Source organism: Nansenia antarctica (genome assembly GCF_963989245.1).
Source record: "Nansenia antarctica genome assembly, chromosome: 5".
NCBI classification, from domain to species: domain Eukaryota; kingdom Metazoa; phylum Chordata; class Actinopteri; order Argentiniformes; family Microstomatidae; genus Nansenia; species Nansenia antarctica.
In genome coordinates this window covers 8,437,383-8,457,382 of record NC_137690.1, presented here as the reverse complement: position 1 = coordinate 8,457,382, position 20,000 = coordinate 8,437,383, and the positions used below count along the sequence as shown (strand labels likewise).

At 49.2% G+C, this 20,000-nt stretch overlaps 2 protein-coding genes across 5 annotated transcripts in view; one reads left to right on the top strand and one right to left on the bottom strand.

The window, feature by feature from the left end:
- trpm3 (transient receptor potential cation channel, subfamily M, member 3) overlaps positions 1-20,000 on the top strand; it is a gene marked incomplete at both ends in the record, with an annotated part of 128,221 nt that overhangs the window by 45,506 nt on the left and 62,715 nt on the right. For all 4 annotated transcript variants that reach the window (XM_080532228.1, XM_080532227.1, XM_080532230.1 and 1 more), the window contains 3 exons: positions 17,305-17,384; positions 18,787-18,988; positions 19,629-19,842. In XM_080532228.1, the coding sequence (XP_080388354.1) occupies positions 17,305-17,384; positions 18,787-18,988; positions 19,629-19,842 (496 nt within the window). The remainder of the gene's footprint in view (positions 1-17,304; positions 17,385-18,786; positions 18,989-19,628; positions 19,843-20,000) is intronic.
- lysmd3 (LysM, putative peptidoglycan-binding, domain containing 3) overlaps positions 3,133-20,000 on the bottom strand; it is a 341,091-nt gene continuing 324,223 nt past the window's right edge. Inside the window, exon 4 of the transcript XR_013937463.1 lies at positions 3,133-3,145. The gene's annotated coding sequence lies outside the window, so the exon portion shown is untranslated. The remainder of the gene's footprint in view (positions 3,146-20,000) is intronic.

Genomic DNA, 20,000 nt, shown 5'->3' with positions numbered 1-20,000 from the left:
TGAGACATTTTAGTGTGTGTGTGTGACATGTTTGTGTGTGTGTTTTTATGTATGTGTGTGTGTGTGTGTGTGTGTGTGTGTGTGTGTGTGTGTGTCTATGCAAGTCTATGTCTTTGATGTGCGTGCGTCGTTGTCAATTGATTTAGATGTTCATCTCTCCTTTGCCTCAGTAGCTCCAAATACAAGTTCCATTATGTCCCCTGAAATTGAAATGCACTTTCCCTCCTGTCCCCAAAATGAGACGGAGTGGGAGGGGAACGTCCCGCGTTTCCTTGGTTCCTCGGCTCCTTGGAGACACACGGAAATAGGGCCTCCGTTTTTAGAGGTCAAAATACAGTATATCTCTGTCCCACAGCTGTTTGGAAAGAATGCTTTCCGCACGCTCTTCTCGCATTCTGATTGGACAATAATTCAGTTGGAGAAGAGAGAGAGAGAGAGTGGTGTGAGAAACAGTGAATGAGAGGGAGAGTTACATAACAGGAGAGCACCGCTAGGAGCTACAGTAGAAGCTAGCTTAGGGACCTCTCTCTCTCTCTCCCTCTCTCTCTCTCTCTCTCTCTCTCTCTCTCTCTCTCGCTCTCTAGTTTATGAGTTGACATGCTATGGTAGGATGGCAAAAGGCCTACACCCTGTTATGTAATTACGGTTTACTGCTGGCGTGCTCTCCTGCTGTCTGCCAAGACAAGTGTGTGTGTGTGTGTGTGTGTGTTTGCGTATGCCTGCCTGCGCGTGCGTGCATGTGTGTGTGTGTGTGTGTGTGTGTTGTGTGTGTGTGTGTGTGTAGGCTCTGTGTGTGTATCCGTGTGTACAGTATGCTCATGAGATGCGCTGCCCCCATTCTGCCCCCCGTTCCCAAGAGGACAGCGCCCCGCTAGGCACCCGCAGGCAGCACAGGGACCCGGCCCAGGGAAAGAGACACCCTAGGGGCAGTGACAGAATGATGCCTTTCCCTCCCTCTATCCCTCCCTCCCTCCATCCCTCCCTCCCTCTCTCCCTCACTGTCTGTTTTTTCTCACACAGCTTCTCTCCCTTTTACTCTCTATTTAGCTTTTCCTTCTTCTACCCTCCACGTTGCGTTGTCTCCCCATCTCCTCTCTATCACTTCCTCACTCCCTCACTCCCTCTCTCTCTCTCTTTTTCTCTATCTATCCCTCTCTCTCCCCCATCTTCTATACTCCACTTGCTTTGTCTCCCCGTCTCCTCTGTCACTCCCTCACTCCCTCACTTCCTCTATCTCTCTCTCTCTCACTTTCACTCTCTCTCTCTCTCTTTCTCTCTCTCTCTATCTCTCTCTCTCTCTCTCTCTCTCACTTTCACTCTCTCTCTCTCTCTTTCTCTCTCTCTCCTCCCCCCCCCCCCCTACCTCGCTCTCTAGCAGATGGGTCGTCAGAGGGATAGCCTTGGCGCAGACTATTCAGCCATTCCAGAGAGAGAGGAGGACGTGTGACTTCCTTATCCCCCCCAACCCACCCCCGCCCCCGCCCCCCGCCCCAGTCCTCTCATCCTGTTCCTTGCCCCTCCCCCCCCAGTCCTCCCCTCCGGTCTTTGAACTCAGCATACGGACCGGTTCTGGTCTGAAGTCCCTGTTGCAAATCACAACTATCTTAAAAAATAGTGACTCTCACTGTGACTGTGTGTCTCGTCCTTCCATTCAAGCTGAATGTGTGAAATCGAGTCAATGAGAACGTCACGAACTCCTTGTGAGTTCAGTCAGTCAAGTAGTCTCCGAGCGACAAAGTGTATTCACCTTCAGTGTGAGTCAGCGTGGGCGCAGACAATGTGATTGCGACGCCTAGGACGGTCTGGCCTTGTCCCTGAAACACTTCTCTGCCTTCTCTCTTCTCTGCGTTCTTTAACGGCGGTTGGCAGCGGTCCTCGGTTCTGTGTGAAGGCTTTCTCACGCAGCTGTCTGTGGACAGTTGGCACCCCCAGGCAGCTCTCTCTCCTCGCCTCCTCCCCATAAGGAGATGAACTGCTTGGGTATGTCTTTAGACGAGAGCTCATTCATCACTCCAGAGAAGACCCACGCAGGACGATCCATTTTACAAGGTAGATTAGAGGTGTTACAAAGCAGCACAAACTGTTTTATCGATCGCAGGGGGTGACACTGCAATCTCTATTAAATAAATATTTCACTTTTTGATTATATTGTTACATGCAAGGTTGTGTGGTTGAGCCTTTCATTTTTGTTCTAATAAAGTGCTCAGGAGGCTTGGAGACAGGCGGTGTGTGTGTGTGTGTGTGTGTGTGTGTGTTCGTGTGTGTGTGTGTGTGTGTGCGTGTGCGTGTGCGTGTGTGTGTGTGCGTGTGTGTGTGTGCATGTGTGTGTGTGTGTGTGTGCGTGTGTGTGTGTGTTCATCATTGATGGTGTGCCAAGGAGGAGTCCTGTCATCTGGTCCTGCTGTTTTGCTGGCTACAGAGACGGACACAGAGCGGGGTGCTGTTGCGTAAACAGGAGGATAGGATAGGTGTGTCAATATTCTTGTTTGTTTGTGTGTTTTTGTGTGTGTGTGTGTGTGTTTATATGTGTGTGTGTGTGTGCGTGTGTGTGTGTGTGTGTGTGTGTGTGTGTGTGTGTGTGAGTCTTTGTCAATTGATTTAGATGTTCATCTCTCCTTTGCCTCAGTAGCTCCAAATACAAGTTCCATTATGTCCCTGAAATTGAAATGCACTTTCCCTCCTGTCCCCAAAATGAGACGGAGTGGGATAGGGAGGGGAACGTCCCGCGTTTCCTTGGTTCCTCGAGCTCCTTGGAGAGACACAGAAATAGAGCCTCCGTTTTTAGAGGTCAAAATACAGTACATCTCTGTCCCACAGCTGTTTGGAATGGAAAGAGCGTTCTCCACACACTCTTCTCCTGTCCTGATTGGACAATAGCTGATTACATACACACACACACTTGACAAATTAGCAGATTTTGATCATTCATCTGGTCATCGATCACTGGACTAGAATGGTGTCTGAAGTATTGTGGATATCTCAATGGAATTCACCGAGTGCTTATGTGCTCTGGTCCAGTTAAACCTATGAATGTAATATTCCTGAGGCGCTCCCTACGGAGCAGCGTGCAGCTTCCTCTCAATGAGAAGTGAGGCTGCTGCTGCTCTGCCTGGGGGGGGTGCAGCTAATGGAGCCACATCTGTGGCTAAACGTGTTATTTTAAAAATGAATCACCATGTGATTGCATGCACACACACACACACACACACACACACACACATATAGACACACACACACGCACGCATGCACGCATGCACACACCCACACATACGCACACACGCACGCACGCACGCACGCACACGCACGCACGCACGCCTACACGTATGCTCTCCACCCTCCCCTCCTCCGACACACATACACACACACACACACACACACACACACACATGCACCCACGCACCCACGCACCCATGCACACGTACAGCTTAGGTGTGATATTTAAAATGAATCACCGCTGTGTACATTGTGACCTGCGGTATACATTCATCAGGATAAAGGAGAGAGAAGAAAGGGAAGCATATGAAAATGGAGGGTTTGCGGATATGCATTATAACATGACTCTTTTCATTACCGCTGTATATCCAGAATGTAGCCCCCCCCCCTCCTTTCCCATCACCCTCCAGAGGCCGGCCGCATAAGAAGCAATTTCACAGATCCCAACCTGCGCTACCTCAGCACCTGGAACACAATTACACACGCTGGCACGGTGCCAGACAGCAGGGCACACAGACGCAGCCGAGAACAACCACTCCACAGACTAGCACAGACCAGGACAGCACAGCACAGCACAGCACAGCACAGACCAGCACAGCACAGACCAGTAGGCTACAGCACAGCACAGCACAGCACAGCACAGCACAGCACAGACCAGTAGGCTACAGCACAGCACAGCACAGCACAGCACAGCACACAAGCCAAACCCTCAGCAGGGACCTGCTCCCCTGCACCAGTCAGACTGCTACACGTACAGTATTATACCGGGGCGGCTCACGGCCCTCATTATTGTTGCTGTGTGTGAGATGAGATGATATGTATGAATCATTGAAAGCCTGTCAAAGCAGAAAATTGTGTTTGCGTGCGTGTGTGTCTGTACCTCTGAGGGCTGCTGTGGTGTTCACCTCAGGAGGCTCATAAATCTGTCATGACACGCTGGAGGGGTGTTGACGGTTGATGCGAGGGTATTTGAGCGTACATACAGCGCCTTCGGAAAGTATTCAGACCCCTTTACTTTTTCCACATACATTTTTTTGGGTCATAGACTCAATTTAAAATGGATTAAATCCCCCCCAAAATTCCATCCATCCACAATACACAATACCCCGGGTTGCGATTGGTCGAGAGGGTGTTTGTTTTATTATTTTGTCTATAAATAATTCTATCGACACTCTCCAGACTCTCTCTTGTTAGATACGGTATTCTAGCTGTCGCATGCTCACTGACAGGTGTCAATCAAGCCGCCTCCGCCACACAGTCTGTCTGTCAGTTAATGAGACCATCACGACAAGTTCAAAGCCCGTCCCTCGTCCTGTCTAACAGTCACCCCGTCGTCTTTCATACTGCATGTCTCTCTCTCTCTCTCTCTCTCTCTCTCTCTCTCTCTCTCTCTCTCTCTCTCTCTCTCTCTCTCTCTTTCTTCAACAGTAATTTTTCTTTCCCTTTGCCCTTTGCTCAGCTTTTTGGTAGTTATGCCCCTTCTCTTTCACACTCTGGCATTTCTTTCTCTTTCAACTCTCTCCATCAACCATCTCTCTCTCTCTGTCATTGTTTCCCTCCCCGCTGTTTTCTTTTTTTTTCTCTCTCTCTCTCTCTCTCTCTCTCTCTCTTTCTCTCTCTTCTCTTTCTCTCTCTCTCCCCCATCCCCCCCACTCTCTCACTCTCTCTTTCTCTCTCTCTTCTCTTTATCTCTCTCTCCTCCATCCCCCCCACTCTCTCTCTCTCTCCCCCCCCCCACTCTCTCTCTCTCTCTCTCTCTCTCCCCCATCCCCCTCCCACTATCTATCTCTCTCTCCCTGCTCCCCCTCCCACTATCTCTCTCTCTCTCCCCCCTCCCCCTCCCACTTTCTCTCTCTCTCCCCCTCCCACTCTCTCTCTCTCTCTCTCCCCCATCCCCCTCCCACTTTCTCTCCCTCCCCCCCATCCCCCTCCCACTTTCTCTCTCTCTCTCCCCCCTCCCCCTCCCACTCTCTCTCTCTCTCCCATCCCCCTCCCACTATCTCTCTCTCTCTCCCCCCTCCCACTCTCTCTCTCTCTCCCCCCTCCCCCTCCCTCCCACTATCTCTCTCTCTCCCCCATCCCCCCCCACTATCTCTCTCTCTCTCTCCCCCATCCCCCTCCCACTATCTCTCTCTCTCTCCCCCCATCCCCCTCCCACGATCTCTCTCTCTCTCTCTCTCTCCTCTCTAATGTGCGCAGGTCAGGTTAGCCCCTCTCATGTTCTCAGACAGAATGGCCATGCCACTGCTGATTAAGGGTCGCTTGGGTAGGCGCTCAGCAAGGCTTAGTGGAGGCCTATGGGAAAGGGAGCTGCTTATTCTATCCTCAGGAGATGGATTGAAAATGACAGCGCTAAAACAAGCATTCTCCATCACACACACACACACACACACACACACACACACACAGCCGCAGAGAAACACACATACACTTACACACGCACGCACGCGCACACACACACACACACACACACACACACACACACAGCCGCAGAGAAACACACATACACTTACACACGCACACACACACACACACCACATGCCTCTTCCCTCCCCATAGTTTCCATTAGATATGGGTAACGGTGCATTCATTGTGAGGTGATTTGTTGCTGTCAGAGTTGTTGTTGCCTAATCACACCTTGTTGCTGTCAGAGCCGGCCTAATCACACCGTGTTGCTAAGGATTAATATGTGTTTGTTTTTTCTGTTCTTTGGAGAACAGCCCATAGTCAGGATTTTACTTACTGCTTCTCTGGAGTGTAAAAGAAGCTTTATGGCCTGCTCCAAATTGATGCTTTTGTTGTAGGACAAGCCAATAAAGTCGCAAAGTCTCAATCACACACACACACACACACACACACACACGCTTTTGTGTAGGACAAGCCAATAATGTCGCAATAAGCTGCGAACACATTTAGGGGTTGACGGAAGGAGAGCAGAGCACTCAGGCTAATGCTGTTAGCCGCTGACTGACGACTGACTGCCTTAGACACGCCATCGTCCTTTTCTCCTCTCCGCTATTCATCACTCCCATCCTCTCTTCATCCCTTGCTCTCCTATCTCCCACCTTACATCTGTTCCCACTCTTCTCTTTCTTCTCTTCTCCTATGACACTCCATCATATCCCTCTCCCTCCCTCTGCATTTCGACCCCTCCGCCCTCTTTAATCCCTGGCTCTTCTTCTCCTCTTGTTCGTTCTATCCATCTCTCTCTCCTCTCCATTCCTCTGTTTTTCTGTCCTCCCACCCTCTCCTCTTCTTTTTTCCCCTTTTCCCCAAGCCGTAGACATCATAGAACCATCTACTGACCTGTCATAAACATCTGTCACCCAGAAGATTGACCAATCAGCTTTGACGGAGTCCTATACTCAAGGTCATCCGGAAGTCACCCAAACGTCAGGAGTAGATCAATGTTCCTCTGTCCATGCCAGATGTTCCTCTCCTCATGTTCAGAATCTTCTGAATCTCCAGTCATGTTCATCTTGTTAACCCTTTAGTCACCAGGTGGATCCCTGTACATAGCGGCCAATCCGGTGTGTGTGCCTCTGGTGTGTTTCTGTTGTCTGGGTCCATGTGTGTTAGTTGATGAGAGTGTAGTTGATGAGAACATGGACTGGTACCAGTATACACCTGTGGGGGATATTTTTCTCGCTTACCGTCATAACGAGCATGATGCAATTTCTGGAAATGCCCTCTTGGGGAACAATTGGACAATTTCTGTAGACGCTGTCTGTGTCTTCTGCAGCTTATATTGTGGCGGCCCTGAAATAAATATTGGATGTGTGTGTATGAAAAATAATATCCAGGGGGGTGACGGGAGTAACCCAAATAAAGGAGCCAGGGGACAAAGGAGCAGAGGCAGACGGGAGAATATAAATAAACTAAGAATTGATCGTCGAACTTAAAAACAAACAGGTTTCAGAGAAACCCTTAACTGAAACCCAACGACTTTCAAAAACAAGGAGAAAGCATAGTTTAACAAGGTAAAGGCTAATTAAACAAGGCCAAACACAAAACGTACAATCACTCTCCATCTAATAAAGGGGTCAAGGGGTACCGACACCGGTACACACTACAAACATGCTACAGTAGTAGCTTTAGCTGACGGTCAACCACACACACACACACACACACACAACTCTACAAGTTGCCGGCGCCTGGCCCACTGGCACCATCTGTTCTCAGACTGGCTCCACCCGGCCTTCATTGTCCATCCTTGATGAGCGAGTGAGAACAGGTGTGCTCACTTATGCCGTCACCATGGTGATAGGAAAGGGGGAGGACAATAACCTGGGGAAAGACACAGACAGGAAATGACAGACACACACACACACAAACAACCACAACCACACTATGGCTGTGTGTGTGTGTGTGTTTGTGTGTTTGAGTGTGTTTGTCTGTCTGTGCCATTGGAGGACCTGACTGACATCTTGACTGATCTCATGTATGATTTCGCGGTCAATCAATGCAGTATATATATATATATATATATATATATATATATATATATATATATATATATATATATATATATATATATATATATATGTGAGTACAGTGCATGACACCAGCGTTTTGTCCAGGGGATAGGCTCCTGCCTTAAGGGCTGTTAGGCTCGAGAACCATCAGCTACTTACTTACAGATATAGAGTAGGCCTGTGTGTGGGCGAGAGCGTGAATATAATGTATGCATGGTGGAGACTGTTCCCTAGGGGGAAGGCTCCGTATGCAAGCAAAAGTTCATGTCGGGGGTTCACGTCTGTCCGACTGTGTGTATTCATGCATGTTCATGTGTGTGTGTTCATGTGTATTGATGTGTACAGCTGCTGCCATACAGTTTGAATGAGCTGCGGTCCTCTTGACACGATGTGAAGTGGAGTGTTGTCTCTGGGGGAGGCGGGGTGCGCAGGCCAGAGCCGGGTCAGGGGTGGGCGTTCTGGAGCTCTCAGCTCATGAACTATTGATGGCGGAGGAGGGTGAGGAGAGTGGTCTTGACGTCTGCGGTGGGGCTGGAGTGGGATATTAAAGACTGCAGCTATGCTATAGAGCCGACGTGGGTCTCTCGGGAGGCTGGTGGAGGTCGAAATCGCAGCACAGGCTGAATGTAATGCAGGGAATGGACTGGGGAACGGTACGAAGCACGCGCGCGTGTGTGTGTGTGTGTGTGTGTGTGTGTGTGTGTGTGTACGCGTGTGCGTGTGCGTGTGCGTGCGTGTGTGTGTGTGTGTGTGTGTGCGTGTGCGTGCGTGCATGCGTTGGTGCGTGCATGAGTGTGTGTGTGTGTGTGTGTGTGTGTGTGCCAGAGAGAGAGAGAGGGTGTGTTAATCAATCAATCAATCACATGTATTTGTATATCACAAAGTAAGTGCTTCACAACAAAACAATACTAAACAATATAAACAATAAATACAATACAAACAATAAGATCCGACACCAAACCATAGACTCCTAGGAGTAAGGGAAGAACTCCCCAGAGGAGAGAAGAATATAGGGCACAGTCAGTGGCAAGGAAAAACTCCCTGGGAGGAAGAAACCTTGAGAGGAACCAGACTCCAGTACCCGTCCTCCTGTGGCTAATCAGGGGGGTATTCCATCACTGTCACCGTTGCTAAAGGAAAATCCAGGCTTATTCTGACAAGTCTCTTGTAAAAAAATAAGCCTGTTTTTTCCTTTAGCAACATTGTTGGAATACCCCCAGGTGCTGAAGAGTAAACTAATGTGAAATGTGGAATGTGGAATATGGAATATAATGTGGAATGTGGAATATGGAATATAATGTGGAATGTGGAATATGGATTGTGGTATGGTGTAAGAGTTCAGGGATCCATAGTGTAGGGCAGCTTTCTGGTGGGAACCAGGTAGGGCGGCAGAGACCAGGACATTGGGTGTAGGAGACTCAGCCTGTTAGAGGTGTGTGTTTGAGTTGAGCCTGAGTTTTTGTGCACGTTAAATGCCACATTTACATCTGGGGATTTTAAGTTATCATGATGTATTCCGTGTCACCTCCAGAACAGTATTTCCCCCCATTAAACACATCTCTCGACAACATTTTCACTCAGTAATGAGTCCGACCTTTCCACCTGGATCTCCACTCATGGTTCCCATCACTCACGCTCTCTGTAAAAGCATCCAGGTCACAGGCCAGCCAATGGGATGGAAGATGGGGGAAGACTGTTGTTGTTTTGGGGAGTAAGCACTTTGAATTCTCCTCTCGGGAGAAACATTAGACCTATTAGAAACAGCATTTATATGCAGCCAACAAACTCATCACCATAAGCGCCCAGCGCCCAGTCCATTACAAGGCCATTAGAGGAAAACTCAATATAATTCCTAATTTGTTTTGGGCAACCATTTGTTAATTTGACAGTCACAAGCGGTCATGCTCAGAGGAACAGAGAGCGCTGCCACATCCCCAAGTTTATGTGGTTGATTGATGCTGTGATGTGACCCATTTCGTGCGGGAGTGCAGTGCTCTAAGTGAGGTTCGGTGTTCATTAGCTCACACTCACGAGCACCAACAGGGCTGTGTTCAGGAGAGAAGAGATACGATGCAGAACACTAGTTCAGAGAGAAATACATTGTGTAGAACAGAAGTTCAGAGAGAAATACATTGTGTAGAACAGCAGCTCTCTGAGGTATGGCGTCAAGTCAGCTCTATTCACGGCAACATTTCAGCAACATTCAGTCGTTGGGCCCCTGAACGCACCCCAGTTGTGCTACTATGGATGGTGGTAATGTAAGCCTCCCTATGGAAGGAAGGCAGGGCATTCATGACATGGGACAATACCAATAGGGTATCTGTTGTGTTCCCATGCTCTGATTGGCTCGGTGACAGTCACTGTATCCATGGGAACAGCCCTCTTGGCCTCCCAAGGGACAAATCAGAATGTATTTGAGGGGCTGTCAATGTCACAACACCTATGGAATACCCCCGAACTCAAGTCTTGTATAAAAATAAGACATTCACTGCTGTTTTTTTGATAGGCGGTAAATCTATAAATCTAAGCAGACGTAGAACATTGTGAGGCCTTCCGGCAATTAAATGTGAATGTGGGAAAATACTGCGTCAATATATCAATAATGCAACGTTTTCAGTACCATGTTGATCGTTATCATGTTCTTATAGGAATATGGAATATACAGTATGTAAATGTTTAGGGCCTACGGTTTGGCTACCGGTATGGCAGGTTAATTCCGTTTTGGAGATTATTCCTCAAATTGTCAAACATGCACTTTTTTCTAGACGTTTCTGTGGAAAGTTGCTGAGAGGGCAGGTCTGTTAGAGGGCTGGCTAGAGAGGTTAACCTGTCACGCTGCTGCTTTGTAGTGTCGCTTTTTGCACCCTCCCGTGCCTAGTCCCCTAATCCCTAGATTAAACCGTTTTAAGGTAATCTGGGCCGGTTTTAATTAGCCTGAACAGCGGGGGAACAGGGGGAAATAAAGACATTAATCTGCACTAAATTAATCCTTACTCAAACAAACACACGTAGACAGGAAAATACACACAACACACATCAATAAACACATACCTCTGCGAGGAGAATAATGACCTGAATTAAATCCCTCTTACACACACACGCGCACACGCACACGCTCACGCGCACACACACACGCACACGCACACACGCGCACGCACACACACACACACACACACACACACACACACACACACACATATACACACCTAGGGTAGCAAGAGAGAGTAATAATGCTATAATCTGGGCTAAATCAAATCCCTGAAAAATGTGGCCAATGATTTGCAGTGTCAGGGCTGTTACTGTGTGTACTGCTCAGGGGAGCTCAGCTGGGTCTGTAGGTGTGGGCAGAGAGTTGTGGGAGGAAGGTGTGTATGTGTGTGTGTGTGCGTGTGTCTGTGCGTGCAAGTGTGTATGTGTATGTATGTGTGTATGTATGTATGTATGTATGTATGTGCGTGTGTGTGTGTATGTGCATATGTGTGTGTCTATGTGTGTGTCTATGTGTGTGTGTGTGTGTGTGTGTGTGTGTCTGTGTGTCTGTGTGTCTGTGTCTGTGTGTGTGTATGTGCATATGTGTGTGTGTATGTATGTATGTATGTAGGTGCGTGTGTGTGTGTGTGTGCGTGTGCATATGTGTGTGTGTGTGTGTGCATATGTGTGTGTGTGTGTGTGTGTGTGTGTGTGCATATGTGCGTGTGTGTGTGTATGTGTATAATATGTCTGTGTGTGTGTGTGTGTGTGTGTGTGTGTGTGCACCCATATGCCAGCCTGAGTGTGTGTTAACAGAAAGGACCCACACAGCAGTGGACTGATAGGTGAGTGACAGCAGGGTGCCTGGTCTAATACAGCCTCCTGCCCCTGACGTCTCCCCAGCGGGCCTTCTCCCCGACACAGCCGAGGGGAACCGACACGATGACCACTCAAGCTTCACAATGTTCAACTTAGCGGAGCCACCACATTAGCCTCGAGCAGGCAACTCGAAGTGTATATTTTTAGGGGGTAGAGGGACAATACTGTTACACTGTTGTAACACAGTGTCTGCGAGGGAATTTGCATGAAAGAGTGGAACAGATTGTCCCCTCTGTGATCCCACACCGAGGGATTTTGTTGTTCTTAGCGCGTCAAATTGGACAGAGGCGCGGGACACAGACGTGAGCAGGGAGGGTGGGAGAAGAGGGTTTGTCCAGGCTGTGGAGTGTCAGCACCGGGTCTCTCTGATCAGACTAATCCTGCCAAGAGCACACCCACACACGTACACACCCACTCACACACACACACACACACGCACACACACACACACACACACGCACACACACACACACGCGCACGCACACGCACACACACACACACACGCGCACGCACACACACACACACACACACGCACGCACACACACACACACACACACACACACACACACACACACACACACACACACGCACACACACACACACACACAAATTCCAGTGGGCTCATAGGGCCACAGTGGCTGTGGTTTAGCCCCTAAACCCCCTCAGGCAGTGGGGTGGGCTGGCCAGGGCAGGACTGGTCTGTTGTGGGTCCAGGTTCAGTCAGAGGTATGAGGTCCCGGGTCTCTTTAGTGAGAGATATGTCCTCAGCAGCGGCCCTGCCTAACACAGGACAGCCACAGACCTGCAGCACAGCAACCCTCTCAGGTAAGTGTCCTCCGGACACACAGGTGGTGTTGCGCCTGCTTCAGGTGTGTTTATCTGGTTCGAGCCTGCTGCTCGAGTGCTGAGGCACATTGTCTTCGAATGATGAAGGAGAATTATTTTAGTCGAGAGCGGCTGCATTTGACTCTCACAAGAACACCAGATAATATGCAGAGACGTTAGAGAATACGGAGGTAATGGATTCTCCCAGGTGTTAGCTACTCCTGGAGGGTATTTTTGATGTGGCAGATAAACTGTAACAGTAATAGATAAAATAACAACAACAACAAACTTTAATAAGACAAAAAAAATGTCTTATTCACAAAGCTAGTTATGGTTCTGTATCTCATTGTCAGTCCTTATAAATATTCAGTTCATGTAAATGCATGTGTTTAGTTGTAGGAAATGAAATAGTACATTGTTTTTCTAAAGGTTCTCCACTTTATTTTGATGAATGAAAAGCTTTTTTGTTTCCCCATCTCATCTCCATGGCATCTACTAGCCTTAATTTGAATAATGAATGTAACTTTATACGAATGGAATACATTAGATGAAAGACTACAGGCGTGAGCCATGAGAGAGAACATTTGCTTTAATTACTATGAATTAAGTTACGGAAGAGAATCTCATATTTAATTTAGAATGTGTATTGTGTATACAGTACACTACGTACGTCACCGTTATGAAAAAACGATAACGACAAGATGTCGTTTCATCATTCAAATGAAAAGACAGATAACGTCATGCTCCTATCACACTCATACATTCTTACTTTTGTCTCCATGAAAGGTCAAACTGTATCAATGGTTCCGAAGAGACCCTGACAGTGAGAATCAATTATATTTCTACGGTTGATGCTCAACCGAGCCCTGTGGATTGACGACTCAGGACAAAAGCCAGGAAGGCCATTTATGCAAGCCGCTATCACAGCAATTAAACTCCTCCACAGCTTTGCTGAAATCCAAATGGGTTGCTTCCAAAAAACATCTTTTTCACACATCGTCCAAAGACAATATGGGATGACATAATAGACAATTATGCTCTTTATTTCCAACTGGTGGTGATTAGGGAGAGCTAAGTGCTTGGGAGACAGTTAAACAGCTAAGCGGACCGGCTCTGTGACGTCCCCCTGCCTGCCTGCCTGCCTGCCACCATCCTACACACTCACCACTGTGACTGTAATTAAGCAAATGACGCAAAACCGAAAAACTGCTCACATCGTATAAAAACAGTAGGGAAGAATACTTTTTAGAGTTCAGACACAAGTTTCCTTTATGTTCTGGGTGTTTTCTGTATGCTTTCTGTAAGAAATAGTTGCAGCTGTATTCAAGTAGCATCTCATCTCACAGTGCCTGCTAAATGCCCCCCCCCCCCCCCCCCCCCCCCAAAAAAAAAGTAAGTACAAATGTAAGTCAACTCAACTCAACTCAAAGTGTATTGGTCATATGCCCAGGATGCACCAATTAGACAATGACATGTTTACTTTGCAAGCTCCCTCTCAACAAAGGAGCATGCTTATGTCTGCGTTGAGTCGTGTTCATGCCAGAGACAGTGAGCTTATAGGCTGTTCATTTGATCTGGGGTTCGGCCCAACCTCCACCAGTGTCAATAAGACAAGAAGGAAAGAGCAGAGAGATCCGGGAAGAGAAGGAGAGAGAGCGAGAGCGAGAAGAAGAGAGGGAGAAAGCGAGAAGATAGAGAGAGAGAGGGAGAGAGAGAGGGCGTTTGTCTCGGATGGAGTCAGGACCCCTAGCAGGCTGTCAGACGCCTCTTACTCACCACTGAGATGCTCCCCACAGCGTAGGCAGCCAGCCACACACACACACACACACACGTCTTGGCAGACGGCGGGAGAGCACCCCAGTGGTAAATCTTAATTACACAACAGGGTGTAGGCCATGCGCCATCCTATCATTACATGTCAAAACTCATAAACTAGAGAGAGAGAGAGAGACTTAGAGGGAGAGGGAAAGAGAGAGAGAGGAAGAGGAAGAGGGAGAGGGTATGAGAGAAAGAAAAAAGGAGAGAGAGAGAAAGAAAGAGAGAGAGAGACAAAGAGAGAGAAAGGTAAGAGAGAGAGAGAGAGAGAGAGAGAGAGAGAGAGAAAGAGAGAGAGAGACAGAGGGTGTGGAAGATAGAGAGGTAGTGAGACAGAGAGAGGGAGAGGGAGCAACAGGAGAAAAGGTTTCCGTCTCAGGTGTGGTGTTTTAACATGCTGTTTTCTCACACGCCGTACTGAAGGACATGTGGAGTGTCTGCCGTTGTGTGGTTTTTCCAACGGGTGGTTTCTTGTCTTATCCGGGCTCCCCTCACTTCTGCCACCACTGCGCTTTCACAGACAACACGAGAGCAGAAGCGGCCGCTCTCATGCCACCGCTGTCACAACTCATCTCGTCTGAAGCTTTTGGGAGGAGGGGAGGGGAACTACTTTGTCCTTGTGCGCAGCGGCGTATGAATACATGGTCGCATACCCTGTTCGGTGGGGGGGGGTGGCGGTGTGGGGGGGGGGGGCTGGAGGGAGGGCGTACTGAGGCTCGCTGAGTCATCGCGGTCAGGTTGACCCATGAAAGTAGCCCCCCTACCCCTCCCCCTGTTGACCCTGTGGCTGGAGTTTTTCAGAGTAATGGTTAATCGTGGGAAGCCGGGTGTTAGGGTAAGTGTAGCTGTGTGGAGTGGGGCCAGCCGGGGAGGCCGGGCTCGCAGGCCAGCCTCGGTCGGGTCGGAGCCGGTGGGGTTTTGGCGTGCCGTGGGGTGACAGAGCCAGTCAGGCGGACAGAGAGTGTGTTGTTCTTTTTCCGACGGAGGGGAAAGCCCTGTACAAGCAGAACACGCTGGGAACGGGGGACGACAACTCTCCCCACAATAAAAGCGGAAAAACCCCTCCTTTTGTTTTGCGCTGTCGTGTTCTCCCCCCCATGCGCTGTGGTTTTGGGAGTCTCAGTCGTCTCCCCCCTTCCTCACTCCCCCGTCCTCCCTCCCCTTCCCCGTCACCCCCCCCCCCTCCCTCCCCCCTGTGTCTTTAGCTGTCCCGTCTCGTGGTCGGGGGAGAGACGGGCTCTTCCGGAAGCCCCTTCTGTTATGCACTGTCCCGCGAAATCTCCTCCTCACCCGCCGTACTTCTCGTGGTGACCCTCTGAACAGGAAATGATATACCTATCGACTTCCTGTCCCCCACATGATATCTCTCGTCCTCGTTAGAGGGTGGCACCTCGAGCTGAAACCGACCGTTGTGTTGGTTGGTGTGACGAAACACAATATGTAAATACGAATACATGTTTTGTGTGTTATGATGCACAGTGCTGTCTTGGAATTGCTGTTTTTCTGTTGGTTTTTCCTTGCGTGTATGTGTGAGAGTGTGTCTGTGTGTGTGCGTGTGTGTGTTTGTGTGTGTGTGTCTATGTGAGTGTGTGTGTGCGTGTGCGTTTCTGCCTGGTATATTGATTTGTTGTGGTCTTCAAGGGGTTTCCACTCTACTGTCAGTCCTGGATTGTTTCACGAGTCTTCTCCTATTGTTGTATCTCAGTGGTATCCCTGTGGTATCCCAGTGCTATCCCAGCTGCCTCCCAGTCTCTGTGCAGGCTCTGGTCGAGGGCTTTAATTGGCCCTGGCACTGGACATGACAGCAGTATATGCCCCAACACACACAGGGTGTGTTTCCATTGGCTGACATTTCCGCTGTAATCCTGGGGAAAGAAGGAAGCGTTCCATATTCATGGACTCGGCGGGAACGGGCTGGGGAGCGGCAGATATCTGAGACACTCCAACAGAATTTGCTGCCTCGGTACACATGCCGTCCTCCAGCCCTCACAGCACGCACCATTTTATCTCAATGGGCCCAGTGTTGATAAAGGATAGAAAATGTTCGTTTTGGAAGTGTATTTACGCGTTTGCATGGATGAGTTTGTGTGAGTGGGTAGGTATGTGTGTGTGTGTGTGTGTGTGTGTGTGTGTGTGTGTGTATGTGTGTGTGTGTGCGCAGCACGAACACTTTCGAAAGCCACTTCCCACTTCTAGGTGGGGATTTAAGATTTCAAATGTGCGTCTTAGAATTGCCGAAAAAGATGTCAGTGGTGAAGTATTATGTGCTGATGTCAAGCAGTCCTTTACATTCCCTGAGGAGCTACCTGGTCCCTGAGAAGCTGTCATATGTGAGACAAGTAATTCCCTCTGCTATAGTAAAGCTGGATCCGTGAATTCCCTTGATAAGGCCATGAATCCTATGATAATGAAGTGCTTTAGTGTTTTGGACAGCAGTGTCTCTAGAGATAATAAGCCTGGCAGGCTGGGCTCAGATTGGGGGGCTTAGCCACGTGCTACTAGCCTAGCCTAGTGTAACCCAGCATGGTCTCTTGATGTGTTTTTTCATGCTCTCTTGATGTGATTATTCTCTTGATGTGTGATGATTGTCTTGCCTCGTAAGCTAAGACCCTTGACAGAGCAGGATAACTGACTGACTGGTTTGCTGACTGACTGACTGGCTGACTGTCCGACTGACTGGCTGGCTGGCTGCCCCCTTACTGGCTGGCTGGCTTGCTGGCTGGCTGACTGAATGACTGACTGGCTGGCTGACTGGCTGACTGGCTGGCTGACTGACTGGCTGACTGAATGACTGACTGGCTGACTGGCTGGCTGACTGGCTGACTGACTGAGTGACTGGATGACTGACTGACATGCTGGCTGGCTGACTGACTGACTGGCTGGCTGGCTGGCTGGCTGACTGACTAGCTGACTGGCTGACTGACTAGCTGGATGACTGACTGACTGAATGACTGACTGACTGGCTGGCTGACTGGCTGACTGGTTGGCTGGCTGGCTGTCTAGCTGGCTGACTGATTGACTGGCTAACTGGCTGACTGGCTGGCTGGCTGACTGACTGGCCGACTAACTGACTGGCTGGCTGGCTGACTGACTGACTGAGCATGCTCTGTTTTTTCTCTCTCCGCAGGCACAGAAATCGTGGATAGAGAGAGCCTTCAGCAAGAGAGAATGTGTTCATATCATAGTGAGCGCCAAAGACCACCATAGGTGAGTGAATGCCTCAGGTAAAGATGCTAATGCTAACATTGTCACTCTATTGTACTGTAGCACAACACTTCCAGGAAGCAGCAGTCTCCCATCAATTTAGCGCAAAGAAACTGAATAGCACACTTCAATCATAGTTAATTTTAGGGGTTAGATACAAGTGATGTAATTACACACATTGTCACGTCAGAAAACACATGTCGCCGACACATGTCTGCGTTTGTACCATGCCACAGAGAATAAGATATGAGATATGAGAAATGAGAAATGCCTATTGCTTAGTTATATGGAAATGAACAGCTGTGAATACAGAAGCCCTCTGTATGAATCAGAGGGACCTCTCCCCGTCTCCCCTCCCTCTAACTGACATCAACATCGTTACGGAAATCTAGTGGATCGCTCCGGGTAACAAAAGTCTTACGACACACACGGACACACACACACGCACACACACACATACACATACACATACACATACAAATACACACACACACACACACACAAATACACGCACACACGCACGCATTCACACACACACACACACACGCACACACACACACGCACACACACACACCCACACGCATACACACACACACATGCACGCACACACACACGCACGCACGCATTCACACACACACACACACATGCACGCATGCACGTACGCACACACACACACACATGCACACACACACACACGCACGCGCGTACACACGCACGCACGCACGCATGCACACACACACACACACACACACATAGGAAACACAGTTTGTTTGGGAAAACAGAATTAGCATACTTGTAGCTGGAGGGGGGCCTCGGGAAGCGGAAAACACGGGTGGAAAATGAGGGTGCTCCAGGATCAACTCATCATCCTCCCTGGGTATAAACTAGGTTGACATGCAGGGGAGCTGTTATTTATTCTTAGAGAGGTTTTAACTCCAACCTGCAATCAAAGGCTCCAGTAGTTTGTCCCCAGGGGCTGCTAGACCTCCTCCTCTAGACCTATCAACTTCTACCTCCAAAACATACAACCTCTTCATTCTGCTCAATGAATTGGAATATTGGCTTCGGGACGACAAAAAGGTGTTGAGTCAACATTTGTGGTAAAGAGAGAGAGAGAGAGAGAGAGAGAAATAGATAGATGTCAAGTGAGAGAGAAAGAAAGAGAGGTAGAGAGAGAGAGCGAGCACCTTGGTGGAGAGCCAGCCTTTGAAGTCCTCTATCAGTAGATGAAAGGGAAACCGCTTGTCAACTTGTCACTTCCTACTTCTAAGCTCTAGCCCCTTCCAGATTGTGACACTTCCAGATTGTAGCCCTAGACTGACCCCTCTCGCCCTCCCCCTCCCTCCCTCCCTCCCATCCTCCCATAACCCCCTCCTCCCCCCCCATCCACACATCCTTTCCCCAGGTGCTGCTGCGGCCGTCTGATAGGTCAGCACGTAGGCCTGCCCCCCGGCATCTCCTCCAGTCAGAATGACAAGGCAGAGCGCCTGGCGAAGAGTGACAGCCTGTCAGAGAAATGGTCCATCAGCAAACACACGCAGCTCAGCCCCACGGACGCCTTCGGGACCATCGAGTTCCAGGGGGGGGGACACTCCAACAAAGCTATGGTGACTAGACACACACACACACACACACATAGACACACACACACACACACACACACACATAGACACTTGCGCACGCACGCGTGCACGCACGCACGCACGCAGACACACACACACACATAGATATGTGCGCACGCACACGCATGCGCGCAAGCACATGCACCCACACACACACACACACACACACACACACACACACCTACACACACACATTCAGAGAAAGGTCTATGAAAGGTCAGTATATGAAATTACACACACACATTTCTGATTTCAACCTTCAGCTTTCCAGATTTAACAGTGACAGTAAATGGATACTATTTATGGCAACTTAAATTGTCATGATCTAACTTTCTAATTTCTCCAAGGAAATCATAACTACACTAAAAATATCTGTGTCTGTGCGCGCGTGTGTGTGTGTGTGTGTGTGCGTGCGTGTGTGTGTGTGTGCCACACGTATGTGGCTGTGTGTGTGCATGTGTGTGTGTGTGTGTGTGTGTGTGTGTGTGTGTGTGTGTGTGCGTGTGTGCCACACATATGTGGCTGTGTGTGTGCATGTGTGTGTGTGTGTGTGTGTGTGTGTGTGTGTGTGTGTGTGTGTGCGTGTGTGGTGTGTGTGTGCGTGCGTGTGTGGTGTGTGTTGCAGTATGTGCGTGTGTCCTACGACACCAAGCCGGACCTCCTGCTCCACCTGATGACCAAGGAGTGGCAACTGGAGCTCCCCAAGCTGCTCATCTCTGTCCACGGGGGGCTGCAGAACTTTGAGCTGCAGCCCAAACTCAAACAGGTGTTTGGCAAGGGCCTGATCAAGGCTGCCATGACAACCGGGGCCTGGATCTTCACCGGCGGGGTCAACACAGGTGGGCTGGGTGGGTGCATGCAAACGGAAGCACACACTCGCAAGCTACACCCTAACTGGCTGTTTGTCTGGCTCGACGCTAACGCACGCCCATCTATAGTCGTAAGACCCCCCCAAAAAAACACGACTACACCCATCAACTCATTGTCTGCCTGACTC